The sequence below is a fragment of the Pinus tabuliformis genome, chromosome 2_1, assembly GCF_031772625.1.
Source record: "Pinus tabuliformis cultivar Carrire ecotype Pingquan chromosome 2_1, CPIR1, whole genome shotgun sequence".
NCBI lineage: Eukaryota > Viridiplantae > Streptophyta > Pinopsida > Pinales > Pinaceae > Pinus > Pinus tabuliformis.
The window spans coordinates 241,598,196-241,619,396 of NC_142299.1; the positions used below are offsets into that span (position 1 = coordinate 241,598,196).

Consider the following 21,201-nt stretch of genomic DNA (forward strand, 5'->3'; position numbering starts at 1 on the left):
AACGGGTAGGACCTCAAGAAGATGATGGGCCAATTCCACTTTCAGGTTGGACCTCAATGTTCAGGGAAGCAAGAGAGAGATCCAAATCAAGACTTTCTGCATCCACATCCCATTCATTAGAAGGACCACTGTTGTATTCTGGACCCCTACGAGATGCAAGGCGAAGGTTGGATTGCACATAAACAAGGTCCTCTGCCTTCTGTGAGCCCAACCTATTGCGCTTCACAGAATGAATAAAACCATAAGTGCTCCAATTCCTTTCTGCTGATGAAGAGCTTGCCACTTGTGAAAAAATACGAATGGCAAGGTTTTGCAAATGTACACCATTTGCTCCATGACAAATCCACCACCTAACTGGATTCATGATGCTTCTCTCCTTCAAAGCTAATATATTTGCATAATCATCTATTCCTGCAGCAAAACTGGCAAATTCTTCCTTTATCTCTCTGTGTAGATGAGAAGGAAACATTCTCATAAGGGCCTTTTTCACCCAATTAGCCACCTCTATCTTTATGGGGTGCCTTCCTCTTCCCATTGCTTTGAGCAATAAGCTCCTCATCATAAAATTTGGGGTTCAAGGCATGTGCTAAAGTGTGCAATGGAGTGTTGAAATTGTTCCACCTATCAACAATGATTTTCTTGACTAAACCAGCAAAATGATTATCAACAAACAAAAGTTGTGGAGACTCTTGCGAAATGATTTCCATAGTTTTCTCAACCATGGAATCCATGCCATCATATACCTCTCCTAAGAAAGGTTGGTTAGTGTTAGCACTCCAAAGAAGCTCAAATGCAGGGGTTGTGAACTTTAGCAAGAAATCTACCTTGCTCCACCAATCCTCATCAAGGCACTATCTACGCACCATATATCCTAGCTCTGAATCTGCTTATCTCCACTCAATCCAAAGTTGACTCGCCACCATAGAAACTAATGCATGCTTAACCTCAACAAGGCGGTGCAACATCATAAAGTTTGAGGCATATCTTGTCTCAACAACTTTTAACAACTCCAATTTGGAGTACTCTCGAAATATGGCCTAAGATTGGTGGTGGTTGGTGATGAATTTGACAATCTCCCTTGCTTCCCCTGTGATTTCCTTTATCCATGAAACTTTGTTGTCGATCTCCTCTAAGATCAAATTCAGATTATGGACAGTGCATGGTGTCCAAAAGATGTGGTCATACCTCCCCTCAATAATTAAACCTACAACTTTGCAAACTAGCGCATTATCTGTGATAACTTGCACCACCTTGTTAGGCCCTATTTGTTCAATAGCTTTTATAATAACATCAGCAATGAACTGTTCATCTTCTACCTCTCCTGAGCAATCTTCCACCCTGATAAACATTGCTCCTTTGGGGGAAGTGGCAATGATATTTATAAATGGTTTGCGCCTTGTATCTGTCCATCCATCTAAGACTATGGTAACCCCAGAGCTACTCCAAGAAGAACGAATTGGTGATAAAATATCCTCCACAAACTCCTCATTTTTGAGAAGTTGAGTTCTGACTTTCTCATAGTTGGGCCCCTTGTACCCTTGAGGAACTTTGCTAATTCCCCTTATCATATCTTGCCAGTAAGGAGGGCGAACAACATTGAATGGGATACCACATGCATAAATGCACTTAGCCACTCTGGAATCAGTTTCTTCTCTCGCTTGGGCATTCACCAATTTAGCAATTATGTTATCCTGAACTGAAGGGGATGCCCCTCTGGTATTTTTGGGCGCTGGTTGTTCATGTTGTTGAGTGGCACTGGCTCTCCTCTTTCCTGCTTCAACTACAATCTTTGGCTCAATGTTAGATGAAGCTTGAGGAGTAGCTTGACTAAACTCATCATGCCTTCTCTTAATAACATTTGCCTCATCTTGCACTCTTTGATATGCCCTCCTTGCCAATGGGTCTGCCGTTTTTGTGCAACCTACAATCCCATGTCCTCTTCCATGCAAAAGATGTGCCTTTACACTTGGGTAGGAGCCCTTGTACGAATTATTGCAAAGATTGCATCGCCATTCCCATGAGCCACCACCTCCACATTTTTGAAGCTTCTGAACATGCCTCCAAAGAGGATAATATTCAGCCCTTGGGTTGGCCCTAGGGCTTGAACTTGCAGCTGCACTCTGGTTGGAAGCCATTGCTGCAAAAATAAATAAATAAAACAAATCTGTAAATAAAAAACGTTTTTCATATTTTTGGTAGCATAAACCCTCGAAAAATTGAAGAAATAGTAGGAAAAAAACTAAGAAAATGAATGTTGCTTACTCAAATTAATTTTCTGTAGCTGAAGCTACCCCAAAATTCCAAAAAAGACGAGAAATATGGCTATAGCTGAGCCAAAAAGCCAAGAATGCCATAGCCGGAAACTTTGCACTCCTAATATGCTGTTGAAATCTTTTTCTCTTGCTGCTGAAATCTCCTTTGCTCACTGTTGAAAACACCCTAGCTGAAATCACTGCTCTCTTCCTCTCTTCTCCTTTGCTAAAATTTTTAGTCTCTAAGAGAAATGACTTGCTCAATTGTGTGATGAGAGAATGAGGCAAAGGTCACTTTTATAACTTGAAAGAGGCATCTAGAAGCAACTAGAAGCCACTTTAGTTGCCCAATTAAAAAATAGAAAACAAAATAATAATAAAAAAATAAGAAAAAGTGAATTTGCGTGGGGAAACTCCACTGTACGGCCCGGAAACTCGTTTCCGGCTGTACTGGCCACGTTTCCTCCTCGAGAAACAGGCCAGTACAACCGGAAACGAGTTTCCAAGTTGTACCGTACGGATTTCCCCATTTCCAGTTCGTTTCCATACGGAAACGGACCCTAGACCCATGTTTCCTGCAACTTAGCAATTACCAATAGAGTTTTAATTACATTCCATGCCCTCTTTCTCTCTTTCAGAGGTGCACGAAGAGTTTGTGGGAGAACTCAGGCAAGGAAAAGGTAGGTTTTTACTCTCTCTCTCTCTCTCTCTCTCTCTCTCTCTCTCTCTCTCTATATATATATATATATATATATTCTCTGGGCCAATATGTTGGCAAGGTCATGAAAGAGAACCATCATATACACAAAGAAAATGGGCATTGATGGACAGGATATGAAGTCAATGCACATGATGGAAAGAAATACCATCCTATCAAGGAAGCAATTCACCTCTCCTTTCAGAAAGATGGCAAAAAGATACATAAATTGTATGACAGTGAAGATATAAATCAAGTTCCACCCCATCCAACACCGTTCGTAGCCTCAATGGAGCAGTAAACAAAACAGAAAATAGTTGGCATGGATGGAATCAAAATTGTTACACTCAAACCCTGAGTCCACTTATAGCCCAACCACTAGCATGCTGGAACTAAACCCCCCAATGAAGGCAGCAACATGGTGATACTGGAGGAACAGTTTAACTTCCATAAGCGCAGCAACAAAGAACTATGGCAAAATCACTACAACAACCTAAGCATCATCAAAACCCTAAAGTTCCGGGTAGGGAAACCCAAGATGGACAACCATAAACCAAGGATCCAAAATGTAATTACGAAAGAAGCTAACTTATACCATGGAATGCCACCTAGAAGAAATTTAGAAATGAAACAAACACTTACTGGAAAACATAAAACAATTAGAAGAGAAGCTGCTTTGAAGGTAGGGAAGGCCTTACCAGAAAAAGGCAACATCAACCAAGAAATAGGAACACCAGGAGATGAAACCAACATCAGTCACGTGAACGAAGCAGAAATAGAAATCAAAGAACACGTAAAAAACTCAAATATTGGCATAGATAACGGGGGAGACAACTGAGAACAGAGGATTCTAACAAGTTAAGAGCATAGTGTTGGAGTAGGAGAGACAAATCAAACTCATCATTGTCAATGTTAAAGGCGTAAAATAAGAGGCAGATGAAGACCCTTTCGAGATCACAAGAAGCTTCCTCATCGAAGAATTGAGATGGCCAGGATCATTCAGATCAGCTGAAGGAATCAGAAAAAGTCACAACCAGTCAAATAAGGACTACCCCCCTAAAAATCATCTCGTGATGCATCCAGGACAGAAATCATACTCTTAAGAGGAAAAGGACATCTGAAAGGAACGTTGACCAAGACCTAACCCCCAAACAACAAGATAGGCAATAAATAAATCTTAAATTTGCAACAACTTAAACATAGCCGTACAAATAAATTGTTTGTTCTTAAGATTCTATGATATATATTAAGCCTCGGAGATATATGGACAATGCCACACTTGTTTTGCAATTTGACCATGTCAAACTCACTCTTTGAAGTTTTAATTTTATTGAGCTTCTATTTGGAACCAAACAGCTCCATAATTTTACTATGTGAGTGATATTAGAATAAAACAGATCTTGAATGCAAAGAAATGCTTCTAACTTTTAAGATAATCCCTGCCCTTAAGGCTAGGGCTTGATGCTGAATACAGGACCGGCATTTAAAGATGGCAAGTTCCAAAAATCACCTTTGTTGTCAAGACATGCACAGAGCCATAATGTTTTATATAATCCACATGGTAAACCTGAAACATCTAATAAACACATAGCGAATCCTTGTCCCCTCTTATCCACTTCAAATGTAACAAATGCCTTTCCTGTCTGTTGAGTGTTTTCAAAATTTGGGCCTCTGAATTGACATTTATCTAGCTCAAAATTAGCAAGTTTTGTTCCAGATCGTATCAACCTCATCTTAACAAACAACTCCTCAGTCAGGTTTAATATTTTCTCCGTTTCCTCCCCACTCCAACCTAGCCTCCAACCAGCATCATATTCTTCTGCAGTTCCTCCATGTGAATCAACTGATGGTTGAGCTAATAAGATACAACAGATCCTCCTCACTTTACGGGAGCTAGTGGGTAAAATGTTTTTGACCTGTATACAAAGGCTTAAGGGCAGTTGGAAGCCCTGTTGAATTGATATTCCATTCAGCTGGTTCTTCTTGTCCATGTTTGCAGCAAAAAGCTCCGCACCAATGTGAACCCTGAAAGGCATTGAAACAAACTTCAGCAGAGTAGAATCATTTAGATGCCACCAATCATATCTATTCTTTTATTAGATTACAACACGGCAATATTGTAAGCAGATACAGAATAATATATAACATATCTGGAAAAGCACCAGAAAACATAAATTTGCAGAGTTCAGTTGCTGTAAAATACGATGGTAAAGAATGCACTTGCCTAGATAACTTCAACAAAGAACATGAAAGAACAAATCCAAGTCTTCATTTCAGTACAACGGATATAGCTATTATGATTCCAACATTAAGTTCCATTTAGTTCTTAACTAACAATAGCTTATCTAAGTAAAAATCTAAATAAATTTGGCATGTAGTAGGATGTTCCTATAAAGTTTATGATTGCAAATAACTCCATAGCCATTTATGCTTTTATGGTTGCTCAAAGTGCTAATTTGATGTTTTCAATAAAACTTGATGTAATACTCAATGACCCTTTTGCCGTGTTGAGATTGATAAATGTATCAAAGTTCCCTTCACTCTTAATGTGATTTCGTGAGGAGCTATATGCTAGCAATGCACAAACTTGAGTTTGACTGTTTTTTCATGCAATTGACAGTAATGTAAACTGTTGACACCTCTGATCTGACTGAGAATAACTGCTTCAACCTAAATGCTCACACAGATGGCCAGCGTGATTAAAATGAAAAGACAAAACATGTCCAATCTTACTTGACAAAATATAATGATGTATGGATTGTTACTTGATAACATGCCCAATTGTGAATTTTTACCTTATTTATAATCATTTAAAAATACAAATAAATAAAACCTTGGAAATAAATCCCTCAAAAACTTCCAGGCACTTTCCCTCGTTTTAAAGATTGTACCCAATGCAATATGGGCAGTGTAGGCTTAATGCACCTGCCTAATGCAAATTAAACGAGACCTGCACAGCATTGAAAATATGTAGCTGCAGTCGATATTTTTGTCAACAAATTCAAAGGAAAAATTACTATTATTATGCTGTTCATGTCGGCCCCAGTTTGACAGGTTGGCCCCACCTCATGGAAGGTTTGACCCTTGTTCAAAACCCACTTGTTTGAACATGTATATATTGACAAGTGATCCTCCTCATTTGGCATCCAACACAACAAAAATTTGGACCTGTTCTAAGTGTCATCCGTTCACACACGCGAAGGAGAGAGAGAAGTTGACCAGCAAAGTTTGACCAAGACTTTTCTCTGTTTGACCAGCATTGACCTTGACCTTGTGGACTTGCTATTGACTGAATCTTTGACTGGATAGAAGGCCGAATATTCTAAGAATATTTGACTGGACATTTGTTAGTTTTTGTAGCATCGGATGTGTTCTAGCCTTGAAATTTTGTGGAGAGGCTTGAATACATGAGATCTCCAAAACCCAAAAATTGTTTCTGGAAATTCTGCCTAGAATGACTTAATCAAATTATTAACCAGTTTTTAAATATTTCCTAAGTCTAAACTTAGGGAATATGGTTAATTAATCAGTATTAATTAAGTCAAGGCGTGAACGATCTAGAAACTCACATGAACAGACTTCAAGATGATCCTGACCATCGATTAAGATTTAATCTTGGCCTTTGGAGTCCCAACAGAGGATTACAAGAAGAAGTCTATGGGCACTTGGATAAGACACTTGAGCAGCTCGACTTCTGAGCAAATCGATTTCCAAAGTAGCAGCAAACAATTGTCAGAGAGAGAGCCTGAGATTGAAGCAATAAGAGAGGAGCAGAGACAGTGACGCCGGAACAAGGATTCCAGATCCGGTGAGTGCATTTTCAGAGAGGTAGAAGAGCCACAGAGAGGCTGACACTGGGGCAGCGCAGTAGCCTCTAGAGGCAAAGTCAATTTGCTAAGGGAGATTGACGTTTTCAGTTCCAGAGACCGGGAAGGAGTCCCAAAGTGCCGAAGAAGCGTCCTTCCAGTTAGTAGAAGGAAAAACTACTTCATCAGAGTCCAGTTCGAGGCTAGACGTCTAGCCAGCTATGCAAAGAAGCTCAGAGGGTTGAAATTCTAAAGGTAAGTTGTGTCGAGAGATCGCCTGTGGGGTGAGTAAAATTCCTCACTAGATTTTTGCCAGTATTTCTCTGTAGGATTGCCAGTTTCAACATCCAGTTGTACTCAGGTTATTTCACTGTTGCATAATAACAAAACCCTCGGTTGTTGCTCCGGTTTTCCCAAGTTGGGTTTTTCCGAGGATTTTTGTCCAAAAATAACTATGTTATTTTATGTGTGTGTTAGCATTTCTTCCAGCATTTATTCTTCTGCAGTTTTATTTGTGTAAGTTGCAAACTGAATTATTAAGTATTTGTTGTAGCAAACAGTAAATAAATTGTTAAATTAAATTAACAATTAGGAGAATAATTTCTAGTCGTTGCAATAGGATTCCAGCTTGGAATTTTCACATGGCATCAGAGCGCAATTGATCAATCGGATAGCTCAAAGGCAGAAAGAGAAGGAATTTTGCTGCTCATTGTTGGCAGCAGGCCAAAATTCCTAGGAGCAACGCAGTCACTTTGGCAAGAGGTCGCGTTACTTGAGGAGATTCGATTTTTCTAAGGGGCAAAAAAATTCGATCTCTCCAGATTGAGTGATTCCAGAGGCAGAGGGAGCAACTCAGTATTTTCGCAGAGTAGATCTCTAGCTGGGCGCAGTGGTTTTGCAACAGTTTGCTAGAGAAGAGCTAGCGTCGAGTGGAAGGAAGAAGAGCACACATTGAGAGAAAATTTTCCTTAGGGAACTTATAGTCTCAAGAAGTTTGATTTTCCCTTGCAGATCAGCAATCATTGTGAACAAATCTTCTCACCCCAAAAGGGATTGTGAATAGCTAAATAGAAGGAAAGAGGAGGTTTTCAACATTTTGTTGAGATGGCCACTACTTGTGAAAATTCCTAAATAGAAATCCTACTGCAGTGATTAATATTATTTCTTCTACTTATTATCTCAGAAATAAGTTATTTACAGCAAATATCGAAACATATTCTACTACAGCCTTCACAGTTAAACCATTGCAGAAAGTAAATGTAAGGAAAAGTACTGGCACAAATACAATCACAATGACAGTTATTTTTGGACAATCGTCCTCGAAAAAACCCAATGTGGGAAAAACGGTGTAGCAGATGAGGGCTTCTTTATTATTCTTCAGCAAATTCTCATGTACAAATTACAACCAGCAAAATAGGGGTGAGAAATTTTACAGATGCTTCCTGACAAATTTATTATCTAGGTGAAGTACTCCTCTTCCCTAGAATCCTTCTGCGTTCTTCTGCGTCAAACTTCTCACACTGGCCCAGCGTCTAGTTTCCCACGCAAGCTCTGCGTCAATCTGCCTCTACATTGCCCCTTTTTGTGTCACCCTATTCCTGCTCTACGTCTTGCTACCTTGCACTCTTGAAAGATGTTGATGCCCTCTCTTCCTTTCTCACCTGTAACTCTCCCTCTAATTCAATTTTCTCTTGTCAAACTTCGACCAGCGAGAAAATCGAACTTACTCAGGTACCTGAGTATCTACCTTCAGTGTGTTCTCCACGTGCTCATCAAGTCTCCTCTTATAATCCTCTCGTTGATCAATCAACAACCCAGATTAGATTCTAATCACTGGCTAGGATCATATTGGCCTGATCTTCGCCTTCTTCTAGAATAATTAATTATTACCAATTAATTATTTTAATTTCCTAAGTTTAGACTTAAGGTCCCATCAAAAATAATTAATTATTTTAATAAAAGTGTCTCCAAGTGGAATTTCCCAAAACAATTTTTGGGAATTGGAGAATGCATCTGTCTAAGCCTCCCTGCAAATTTTGAGACTTAGAGCACATCCGATGCTACTAGAAATCAGCGCTCCCTCTTAGCGAGGAATGTGCTCTAACAATGTAACCTATTGAAGCATCACTTTGTTCTATACATAGTTTTAAAACTCCGACTCCGACTCCGACTCGGCCGAGGATCGACTTCGACTCCGCCTTCGACTCGGCCGAGGATCGACTCCGACTCCGACTCCGAAACGGTAATGACCCGGCCGGCTCGATTTCAATGACTCGGTCGTTGTAAAAAATACATTAAATATTTATTTTTTTATAAAAAAACATAATTTTAAAGATTTTAAACATAATTTTAAAGATTTTCATTCATGTTTCCAAACACACAGCATTATAATATAGATGGAAGACAACATATGATCAAAGTAGGCTCATGAACCAATCCATTATATCAAAATGGTACCCAATGGCAATACATAGTCAACTGTCATACATGATCAAAGACTCAAAACAAAAAACACATAACCAAGGAGGCTAGAAATGGCCTCTACAACAAAAGTAAACTGTGACGGTGACCAGACTCCAGTACTAGTACTACAGTACTACTAGCTAGTAGCTACTTCCAGAGGAGCCAAGATCATGTCGATCAATCTCTGGATCATCATTATCAGAATCAAACAGGGGGCCCCATGGCTCCTCCTCATCATCATCATCTCCAACTACAACTGTAGAAGTGGTACCACTAGCAGGCTGTGCAACTACAGTAGATGCAAGCTGAGATAGAGTAGATATGCGGCTGCGCTTCTGTCGTGGCTGAGCAGAGGAAGCACCTACAACTGGAGTCCTTGCTGGCTGTGAGACTGAGGCTGGTGGATTGGGATCTGCATTCAACTGAACAGGCTGAAGTTGAACAACATGTTCAAGTTCAACTGATGTCTCCATATCTAAATCTAAATCAAGATCCTCATCAGGATCAAACTCTGCTGGACGACTCTCCACTACCCAATCTGATGTTGGATCAATGTCTTCCAACACAATGGGATCTGAATCAGGTCTTTTGTTCAGCAAATGGTTTCGTCTGAGCCGAAGGTTGTATTGGACATAAACTAGATCATTTAACCGTTTTTGATTGAAACGGTTTCTCTTCTTTGTGTGAATCCTCTCAAAGACAGACCAATTGCGCTCACACCCAGATGCACTGCAAGTTTGACTCAAAATACGAATTGCAAACCTTTGCAATTCAGGACAATGGCCACCAAAGGCCTCCCACCATTGTGCTGCAAAACACATAGGAGTGTAATGAGTTAGCTCAACAAAATTACAAATTATATCTAACTTTCAAATTATAAACGATTTAACAAACTTTAAAAAAAAAAAGTAAAACTATTAAGAATTTGAAAATTGAAATTTTTGTTTACCTGGCTCATCTGCTTCTCTTGCAATCTTTGCTAGGTTCTTCCCAAAGGTACCTGAAGCATTGCTGAAGATTGTGGCCTGTCGGTGTATCTCCAGCTGATCAGACTCCAATGGGATCATGCGATCAATGCAATCAATCAGTCCATCTCTGACCTCCCCCCTCAAAGCTCCTGACTCCTTAGCTTTATAATGATATCGCGGGTTCAAAAAATACCCAGCTGCATGTATAGGGCGATGGAGTTGATTGTTCCATCTTTCATCAATGATTGCCCAAATGGGCCCATACTTTGCCACTCTATCCTTGTATACCGTCTTTATTTGCTCCTTTGCTTGATCCATAGCCTCATAAATGAAGCCCATAGCCAACCTTTCCCCATCCACCAACCACAACACCTTAACTAGTGGCTTAGCAAGCTTCACAATCTCTGCTGCCTTTCTCCAAAAAGTTTCTTCATAGACTTTCCTTTTCAATTCTTTGCCTTCCGGTTTGTTAGACCAATTGCTTTGATTCCATTCATCACTGGAAAACATATTTTGCAAGTTTCTATGTTGGGAAAGCATAGATTGCAATGTCAAAAAATGTGTAGCAAATCTAGTGATGGCAGGCCTAATAATATCCTTGCGCCCAGTGTGTTTCCTCATGAGGCTCAAAATCAATGTATGATTGTCGATAAATTTTGTTACGCTTTTGGCATGATCTATAGTGTTTTTGACAAAAAACACTCTCTAAGCTTTCTAGATATGCACCTAAAATTTACTAAGCAAAAACAGATTTATAGAGGTGAAAAAAAATACCTCCAGGCACAAACTGCCTCCTCAAGCTTGCTCCAAGAATCAGCTCCTCAATGCTGCTCCAAATGGCTGCCCAAGAAGCTCCTCACTCCAGCTACAATGCTCCTCCAAGACTCCTCACTGCTGCTCCAAAACAAGCTCAAGAACTGCTCACTAACTCTCAAAGAAGACTCTCACTCAAATGCATAAGATTGTTGTGAGAGAATGAGAGCACTTGGGTGTGTTAAATAGGGTTTGGGAGGGGGAAATGGACCCCAAAAGTCATTTAGCAAATTCATATAACTGCTTGGAGTCCAAACCAACCAAAAAACACTTTAAAAATCCATTAAAATTTTATTAAATCGCAGTTTGACGTGTGCCTGGGCGTTTTTTTGTGACTCGGCCGAGTCATAACGGAAACGGCCGAGTTGGCCGAGTCATGGCTGACTCGGCCAGTCGAACCGTTCCAAGGGTCGGGTCACAGCAGAGGGTAATGGCTCGGATCAACCCGACCGTTTCGGTATCGAAACAACCGTTTCTTAAAACACTGGTTCTATAGCATCTCCCTCTGCGTTGTTGATGTCTGTCATGTTATCCACCAACCTTTGCGCAAATGTTGCATCTGTACTATTGTTGACCTTGCCAATGTCAACATTGCATCCGTACTACAACTCCCTCTAAATTTCTACATCTGTGTTGTTGCTGGCACTGCCACTGCCAACCAACCCTGCGCTGCAAACTATTGTTGCTACTGAAACAGATTTTCTACCATACCCATATGCTCTCTGAATTGAGCGAACTTAACTCTTCTGAGAGCCTTTGTGAGTATATCGCTACCTGCTCTCCTGTGGGGATTGTACTGCACCACGCTGAACATAGTCTCTGATAAAGTGACATCGGATATCTATGTGTTTTAACCGATCATGAAACGTTGGATTCTCAAAGAGTTTGATACAACTCTGATTATCACAATAAACCATGGTCGCCTCCATCCCCTTTCTGAACAAGCTCACAAGCAATTTTCTAAGCCATATAGCTTCGCACGTAGCTGTGTTGGCTGCCATATATTCTGCTTCTACTGAGCTCAAAGCTACTGATTTCAGCTTCCTACTACACCAAGATATCATCCCTGATCCAACCTAAAGCAGTATCCTGAGGTACTTTTTCGATCTACTAAACTACCTCCCCAATCTGCATCCGTGAACCCATTCAATCTGATGTCCTCCCCTCAGGAGTATTTCAACCCATATTCCACTGTTCCGCACACATACCTAAGGACGTGCCTAGCTGCTGCGCAATGCACCTTTTTTGATTCTACCATGAACTGACTAAGAGTGTTGACAGCAAAGCAAATGTTCGGCCTAGTGTTGACTAGATACATGAGCAACCTGTTGTCACACAAAGTGTCTAGGCATCACGACATCTCAGAATAAGGGTTGTCACTCTAATCCTTACTCACTTCGTTTAAACTCTCTCCTAGACAAGTCAAAGGGGGTAGTCCCTAAGGTGAATGAGTGAGAATAGCCTGTGGAACATAGGCTCTAGGAGACTTAAAGATGGACAACTTGACAAATGTAAATGAGTCCTGGTTAATTGAGATAAATAGATCAAACACTAACATGACCAAGCCAGAACCACAAGATAGAAATGATTATAGACTAGTGCCTTTATATTCAATTAACCAAGGACTAAATAAAAGCAAGTTACCTAGAGCAATTTATAATGTGGCAAAGCGACGATCATGAACAATTAAGTGTGTGAATTCTCAAAACTTTAACATGCAATTAAGTATGAATTCTCAAAACTTTAACATGCAAGAAATTCCAGATTTAAGATCATTTTCATTAAGAACTCAAATCTAGGATCATTTATCATTTTCCAATAGGCAATATCATTTGCACTTGCCAATAGAGAAATCAATACCACAAAAATTAAAATTTTACATTTAACACCAATGACACCAAGGTACTTTAAATTTGAATTTTAATCATCCCTTAGGCAATCAATTTAATGTGGTAAATGAAGAAATCAATATTTTTTATGTGACAAAAGTAAAACAAATCAAAAGGGTTAGTAAATTGAAATTTTAATGGGCCATAGGCCACATTAAAAAAATTTAATGTGAAAGCGCAAATCCTCTTTTGATTGAATTCTTTTAGGAATTCTAGAGTCACCAAAAAATTTTAATATTTTTTAATGTTTTTTAAATTTTTTTAGATTTTTTAAATTTTAGAAACTTTTTAGGTTTTTTAATGTTTTAATGCTTTTCTTATGAGAATAAAAAAAAAATCAAAATCATAAGTTAAAAATAAAAAATAAAAAAAGTAAAACAGAAATCAAATCAAAAAATCAAAAATAAAAAGAAAAAGGAAATCAAGAAAATATATATAAATAAAAAATCAAATGAAAACAAATTGAAATGAAAAATAAAAAAATCAAGACAAAATCAAATTTCAAATGAAAATGAAAACATACATAAACCCTGACCCCTAACGCATATACATATTAAAAATAAAATGAGAAATTAAACTAACCTAATGCATATACAATGCAAATGAAAAAATTAAAAAGTCGAATGAGTAAAATGAAACTAACCCTAACACATTATATGAAATCAAAGGTGTGTTTCAGTGTGCAGGTTTGCAACGCCGTAAAGATGGAGGAGGTGGACTCGCACAGGTTTACAGGTCGAGGAGCCTAGGCAGAGGAGTGAAGAGTTGTGAATGCAAGGGAGAATGATGTAGGTTTGGGGAGGAGAAGAAGGTTGCAAGCATGGGAGATAGATAAAGGAAGGCCGCAGGAGGAGAGGGAGCAGAAACGGCGGAGGAAAACTGGACGCGGGAGGTCGAATGGAGGATGTGGATTGTTTGCAGGTTGGAGGGGAGGGTTGCGGACAGGTCGACGGGAGGAGAAAGGACCTGCAGCGATGGGAGATCATGCAACAACAAGAATAAAGCAAGTATGTAGTGAGCGCAACGGTTTTCGAAGAGGCAGCAGACTGGCAGAAGAGAGTTGGGTGCGGGAGGTTGAGGGAGATGTGCGAAATGGAGCTGCAAGTATGGAGGGTAACGCAATAGCAAGGAGAAGTCGTGGATGGGAGAAGAATACTATGGGAGAAGAATGGAGGACGCAGCAGACGAAAAAGACACGGACAGGCAGCGTGAGGGGTTTGTAGATTTAATGGAGAATGTAGGCAGCAGCAAAAGGCTATGGGCCTTCTTAAAAAAAAAATCGAAAATTCTGCAGTAAGAAGAATAAAAGGAAGAACCCAGGTAGAATTTCCAGGCAACCAATGGTAGCCTCAAGAAACCCAACATAAACCCAGAAAATCGAATTCCATGTCAATATATTTTTTATGCTTCAGATTTAGCCTTGAAAACTTAATGAAGGTTTCCAGATCTAAAAAAATTTTAAACCCTTGAACTATAACAAAATTGAATAATATCCACAGAGATCCAAATCTTACCCTCCAGGGCCTAGATCTGGACTCTACACAAATTTCCTCCTTGGATTTGTAGCTGCACGACAACAAGAAAACACCCAAACGATATAGACAATGATAAAAACTAAAACCCATAAAAACCCATGTTATAAAAAATTAAAATAATTATAGAATTTACAAACTGCACAAGAATGATAGATCTATCAGATCTGAGAAGTATGAGTCCAACTCCACTCCCAGATCTGATAATCTAAGGCTCTCAACAGCCATATCTATCAATTTCCCACATACAAAATTAATTTTTTAAATTTTAAAGAGGTGCTAACTCGAAACCCTTCATGCATCACCAACAAAAAAAATCTTATGCTAAGCCCAGGATTAATTTTACTGAGTTCCATAGAAAACATAGATCGGGAGATGGCTGGTCCAACTAAAAACTTCGCCTAACGTCTGAGGATCTAAAATCAAGATTTTCCTGCAAAACTCAATCCAACCATTAAAAATAGAGCAAAAAAATAATAATAAAACTCAGACAAATAGTGATACCTGCTATTACGTTCAAAATTTAGATTATTATTCAAACCCCAGCAACTGAGCAAGATACATGTACTCACGTCACTCTTTAGAACCTATCATCAATGGCTTTAGAAAAAATTATGCATGAAAACAACACAATTTACAGTTTTCCCATGAAAAGTAACACCAGCAAAACTTAACCCCAAAGTATTTCTTTATTATTTGAAAAAATATTACACAAGAGCTTCTTGCTAAGCACACGACTCAAAGGTCGAATGAATTGGCTGATGAATGACTTCCTATTTAAAGATAAATCCTCCAACGGCTAGTTCGAGTGATCCTCGTCAAAGCAATCTCGATTGTTGATGAAGATTAAAATTCCTTTTAATCTCATCCGTCGAAATATTTAAATATTTGGGGAAATTCGAATTTTTCAATTAAATGCATTTTAATTAACTCAAAAATTAAATTTTTGAGTTAATTTCCCCAAAATTTTGACTTTGACTTAACCCCAGGGATCAAAGGTTTAAAATTTATCAAAATAATTAATTTACCTTAGTCCCTGGGCCTCTTAAAATTTAATTTTTAAGGACCAACGAATTTTGCCTTTGGAGAATTTAAATTTACCTAGGACCTAGAATTAATTAAATTTCTGGCTTAGGATTTTAATTAATTTTTTGCTAGAAAATTTAATTAATTAACCTATGAGGGGATAAATTATTTTTCCAACCCTCAGGACACTTTATATCATGATTTTCATATTTTTTTACATCATAAGGTGGAAAACCCATTTGTAATATACCCTCACAGACTACCCATTTTTGCGACACAAATATAATCCAGCAGACCATGCAATTTGTAATAAAATAACCTAATGAAATAGTTAAGATTATTTCCAAATCTCTTTTACATAGACTCGATCTAGAACACTAGGACTCGCCTAAGATCTCAGTGACAAAATCCATTTTGACTTTGGGGTAAAACTGAAGGAAAACTCTGCCGACCATCCGAGAATGGATCGGTGAGACAAAAAAACTCCCCGAATGTAGATCGTCACCAAGAAAGTAGGTTTACCTAGGCAATTACATATATGACACGGATCTGCTGAGATTATTTACATCATATATATTCAGAGTGGGTTCACATTATAAGATGACGATGAGGCTGATGATGATAGCTGAATGGCATGGACACATCGATCAAGCACTATCCCTTTTGCGAAAAAAGCGGGTGTACTGCTATGGGTCGTTGACACGTAGTGGTCAACACGACTCAATCAGTTGCGTGTACAAGGTGGGGTCTACTTCCTTATCTCCTAATACATCTATTTTCTTCCAGTTGGTGATCATGGGAGTAGCCATGGGTTGAAAATCCTGCATTCTAAATCTCTTCAGAATTTTTGTAGCATATCTTCCTTGTCCAAGGAAGATCTCCCCATTCTTCTGCCAAACTTCCAACCCTAAAAAATAATGCACCAACTCCATGTTCTTCATGTCGAAATTAGCTTCAAGATTCTTCTTGCAATCCTGTATGAGCCTGGATGACCCAATTAGGAGCAAGTCATCTACATATAATACCAGAATCAATGGTTCATTCTCTACCATCAAATAGTAGAGATTGGGATCAACATCACTCTTGATAAATCCCAACTGCTGCAAGTAACTATCAATCCGACCATACCATGCTCTAGGTGCCTGCTTGAGCCCATACAGGGCTTTCTTTAATCTACAAACATGAGTTTTCTTCTCATGAGTTTCGAAGCCTTTGGCTTGTTCAATATACACCTCCTCTTATATCATTCCATTCAAGAATGTTGCCTTGACATCCATTTGGTGAATCTCCCATCCCATTTGCGCTGCTACAGATATAACAGATCTGATAGAGGTGTATCGAGCAACTAGGGCAAAGGTCTCTTCATAGTCTATTCTTTGTTTCTGAGCATACCCCTTTGCCATGAACCTTGCCTTGTACTTCTCTATACTGCCATCTGCAGCATACTTGATCTTGTAGATCCATCGTGATCCTACAACTGATCTATCTTCTGGTCTAGGTACTACTTCCCAAACATCATTCGTCATGATAGAGTTGTATTCTTCTACCATGGCATCCACCCATACTTTGTGTTGAACAGCTTCTTGAAAGCTAGAGGGTTCTTCAACCTAAGCTACCAATGCGTAGTATCTATCAAGTTGTCTACGCTGCCTTTTCTCATTTCTAGAAGCTCTAACAAACTCCTATGCGTCCCTCAGTGTCTGTCGTAATTCCTTGTTGGTTTTACCAGTGGTGGTGGGAGCCTCAACTAACTCCTCCTCCTGATCTTGTCGTTCCATCTGCTGAGAACTATCTGCATTTCCTCCTTCTGAGGCGATACTAGTGTTGGTCACTGTACTCAACAAGGTGTCTGTCCTCCTGCCTGTCCTCCTTGCTACCCCTGCTGCTCTTGGACTAATGGAACATCTCTCACTGATCCTCTGCAGGCATCTCACGAGATTTCCTAAAAGCTCTGTCGTCCATGAACTTTGCATCCAGTCTTACTAGAATCTCCCTGCTACTAGGAATGTAGATTTTGTATTGCTTTGAGGTCTCATTGTATCCTATGAGATACCCTTTCTCTGCAGTCTGATCCAGTTTACTGCGCTTCTTGTCTGGAACATGACAATAAGCCACACTTCTGAATTTCCTGAGATGACTGACTTTCGGCTTCTTCCCTATGAAGACCCCTTCGGGTGTTTTCTTCCTCAATGCTCTATGAGGAGTTCTATTTTGGATATACTCTGTTGTATTACAAGATTTTTTTCCATAGATACCTAGGTAGATCCTGATCATACAACATAGCTTTGGCTACCCCAACAATATTTCTAGTTTTCCGTTTTGCTACTTCATTTTGCTCCAGATTATATGGAGTTGTCCACTCTCTTTTGATGCTCTCCTTTGTGCAGAAATCTGTGAAGTCTTTGTTTGTATATTCTCTACCATTATCTAAACACAATACCTTTATCTTTTTCTTTGTCATATTTTCAACAAGAGCTTTAAACTCTAAGAAATGATCAAAGACCTCATCTTTGGTCTTTAAGAAGTAGATCCAAGTTTTTTTTGGAGTAATCATCGATAAAGGTGACAAAGTATTCACCACCACTATGAGCTCTTGTGAACATAGGACCATAGATATCTGAGTGTATCAATCCTAATACACATTCTGCTCTATTGTTACTTCTAGAAAAAGTTGCTTTAACGTACTTCCCTAGTCCACATCCTCTGCGTAAGTCATCATGTTCACTACTAAGGATTGGTACTACTATAACAGTGTCTCAGAGCATCCTCAGTGCTCCATGGTGTAAATGCCCCATTCACCTGTGCCATAATTCATTTCGCTCCTTCTCACCATTATAGTTGCTACCTATCAGTGCCATTGGTGACTCAAGCTGCAATCTATACAACTTGTTGCTTCGAATCCCAATTTGCTTTTTCTTTTTCCAACTTGCATGCTTGACGTATACTTTCTTTCCCATGAAGTATACATCGTATCCCTTGTCGTGTAACTGGGACAATGAAATCAAGTTCATTCCTAATCCTGGCACATGCAGAACATTGGTGGCTTGGATGTTGGTCCCTGCTTCTGCCTGAAATGCTATGGTGCCTCTCCCTATTGGAGTACATTTCATTCTATTTCCCATAGTAATTTGGAAGTCCATTTGTTCTTCTTGATAGCTCGAGAAATGTTCTCATACTCCAGTCATATGAGTTGAAGCCTCGCTATCAATGTACCAAACATCTGTTGATGCTGAATTTGCTAGGCATGTGAATTCTTCCTCTAATCTAGTAGATAACTTTAAGACATTTTGAATATCCATATTGTGCCAATTTCCAATGCTAACCTATCTCAACAACTGCAGCAGGAAAAACTACGTCCCACCTAAGACAACCCCTCTTGCTGAATCTTTTGTTGTGTTGTTCCTTCTACCACTAACAAATTTTGATCGGAAAGACTTACCTCTCTGTCGACTCACTCAAAGAGAGTTTTCCCACGAAATCTAATCCTCTTGGCTTTGAACTACGCAAGCCCCTTGGAGATTCTAATTTCTGGCCCTGCAAGAATTTCGAATTCCTTTCTTCCTTCAACGTTGGGTCTTCCAACTTCTTCCTTCTGCTTTCCTTACCTCCGATACCATGTGAAATTTCCTAAATAAAAATCCTACTGCACTGATTAATATTATTTCTTCTACTTATTATCTCATAAATAAGTTATTTGCAACAAATATCAAAATATATTCTACTGCAGCCTTCACAATTAAAATATTGCAGAAAGTAAATGTAAGGAAAAATACTGGCACAAATACAATCACAATGACAGTTATTTTTGGACAATCATCCCCGAAAAAACCCAATGTGGGAAAACCGGTGCAACAGATGAGGGTTTCTTTATTATTCTTCAGCAAATTCTCATGTACAAATTACAACCAGCAAAACAGGAGTGAGAAATTTTACAGACGCTTCCTGACAAATTTCTGATCCAAGTGAAGTACTCCTCTTCCCTGGAATCCTTCTGCGTCCCTCTGCGTCAAACTTCTCACACTAGCCCAACATCTAGCTGCCCACGCAAGCTTTGCGTCAATCTGCCTCTGCACTGCCTCTTTCTACATCACCCTATTCCTACTCTACGTCTTGTTGCTTTGCACTCTTGAAAGATGTTGACACCCTCTCTTCCTTTCTCCCCTGCAACTCTCCCTATAATTCGATTTTCTTTCATCGAACTTCGACCAATGAGAAATCGAACTTACTCGGGTAACTGAATATTTGCCTTTGGTGTGTTCTCCAAGTGCTCATCAAGCCTCCTCTTATAATCCTCTCATTGATCAATCAACAGCCCAGACTAGATTCTAATCAATGGCTAGGATCATATTGACTTGACTTGATCTCTGCCTTCTTCTAGAAGTTTCACCCACAGTTTAAATTAATACCCATTAATTATTTTAATTTCCTAAGTTTAGACTTAGGGTCCCATTAAAAATAATTAATTATTTTAATAAAACTGTTTCCAGGTGGAATTTCCCACAACAATTTTTGGGTATTGGTGAATGCATGTGTCTAAGCCTCCTTGCAAATTTTGAGACTTGGAACACATCCGATGCTACCAAAAATCAACATTGTTGGGCTTCGTGATCAGGACAGGTTGGATGGGGCTTCCAACTATGTCATCTGGAAGGCAAGGATGTCCTTCCTTTTGGATGAGTTTGGCCTGAAAATGTATATTTATGCAGTGGTAGTAGTACCACAGGATGAAAATCAGCTAAAGGAGTACAGGAAGGAGATGGCACGAGCGAAACAATTGATCCTAGAAGGTGCCTAGTATCATGTTGTTTCACACATAGCTGGCAAATACACTGCCAAATAGATGTGGGATGCTCTCTCTACACTGTACCAGGGTACTTCCGAGTAGTGGAAGATGTACCTAGAGGAGAAGTTGAGGTGTGTCCGGATGCAAAAGGGGAAAGGCATAAACCCCTTCCTTGCCAACATTCAGGAGATCCAGGACTAGCTTGCAATTGTTGCGACAGCGCCTCAACCCACAGAGCTAGTGCAATTGGCACTCAATAGTGTATCAGAGGAGTGGCAAGTATTCGTCCAAAGTATCTTGGCCAGAGATACCTTGCCGAGCTGGGACAGGATGTGGGCCGATTTACAGCAGGAGGAGTTGAGACGAGTTCTATTGAAGAGCTCCATCAGTGGCAGTAGCAGCGGATTGAAGGTGGTGAAGGAGGAGGAGAATGTGGCCCTCGCATCGAAGGGTCCCAATCAGGGACAGGGAGAGAACAATGAAGAAGAAGAACCTGTCAAAGGTCAAGTGCTTCAGGTGTGGTGAGCTTGGTCACTACAGTACACAGTGTCCTCTCAGGAAGAAGGACAAGGAGGAGAAGCAGGACCAACAAGCGAGTTCAACAAGGATTGATAGACTATCCTTCAAGCTGGAGGAAGACTTCACCATGTTTGCTTATATACTTCCAAAAGTGAGGTGGGGAGATTCGGTGTTGTAGTCCCAGAGTGCTACAAATGGGCAGGATCCTTGAAGAATCCACCTCATGGATCAATACATGTGGATTTGGGTAGCATCGGATGTGCTCTAGCCACGAAATTTGGTGGAGAGGTTGGAGCACATGAGATCTCCAATACCAGAAAGTGTTTGGGAAGATTCTAAACAGATTAGGAGATATTAAAATAATTAATAATTTTTAATGGAGTCCCTAAGTCTAAACTTAGGGAAAATAAAATATTAATGTGTAGTAATATGAATCTGTGTTAGAATGGTCCA

General features: G+C 39.5%; 1 protein-coding gene across 1 annotated transcript in view; it reads right to left on the reverse strand.

The window, feature by feature from the left end:
- Positions 1–4,247: 4,247 nt before the first annotated feature.
- The window catches only part of LOC149199600 (uncharacterized), a 226,603-nt gene continuing 209,649 nt past the window's right edge, over positions 4,248–21,201 (reverse strand). Inside the window, 1 exon segment of the mRNA XM_089402501.1 lies at positions 4,248–4,974. Within this exon segment, the coding sequence (XP_089258627.1) occupies positions 4,401–4,974 (574 nt within the window). The 3' untranslated portion in view covers positions 4,248–4,400.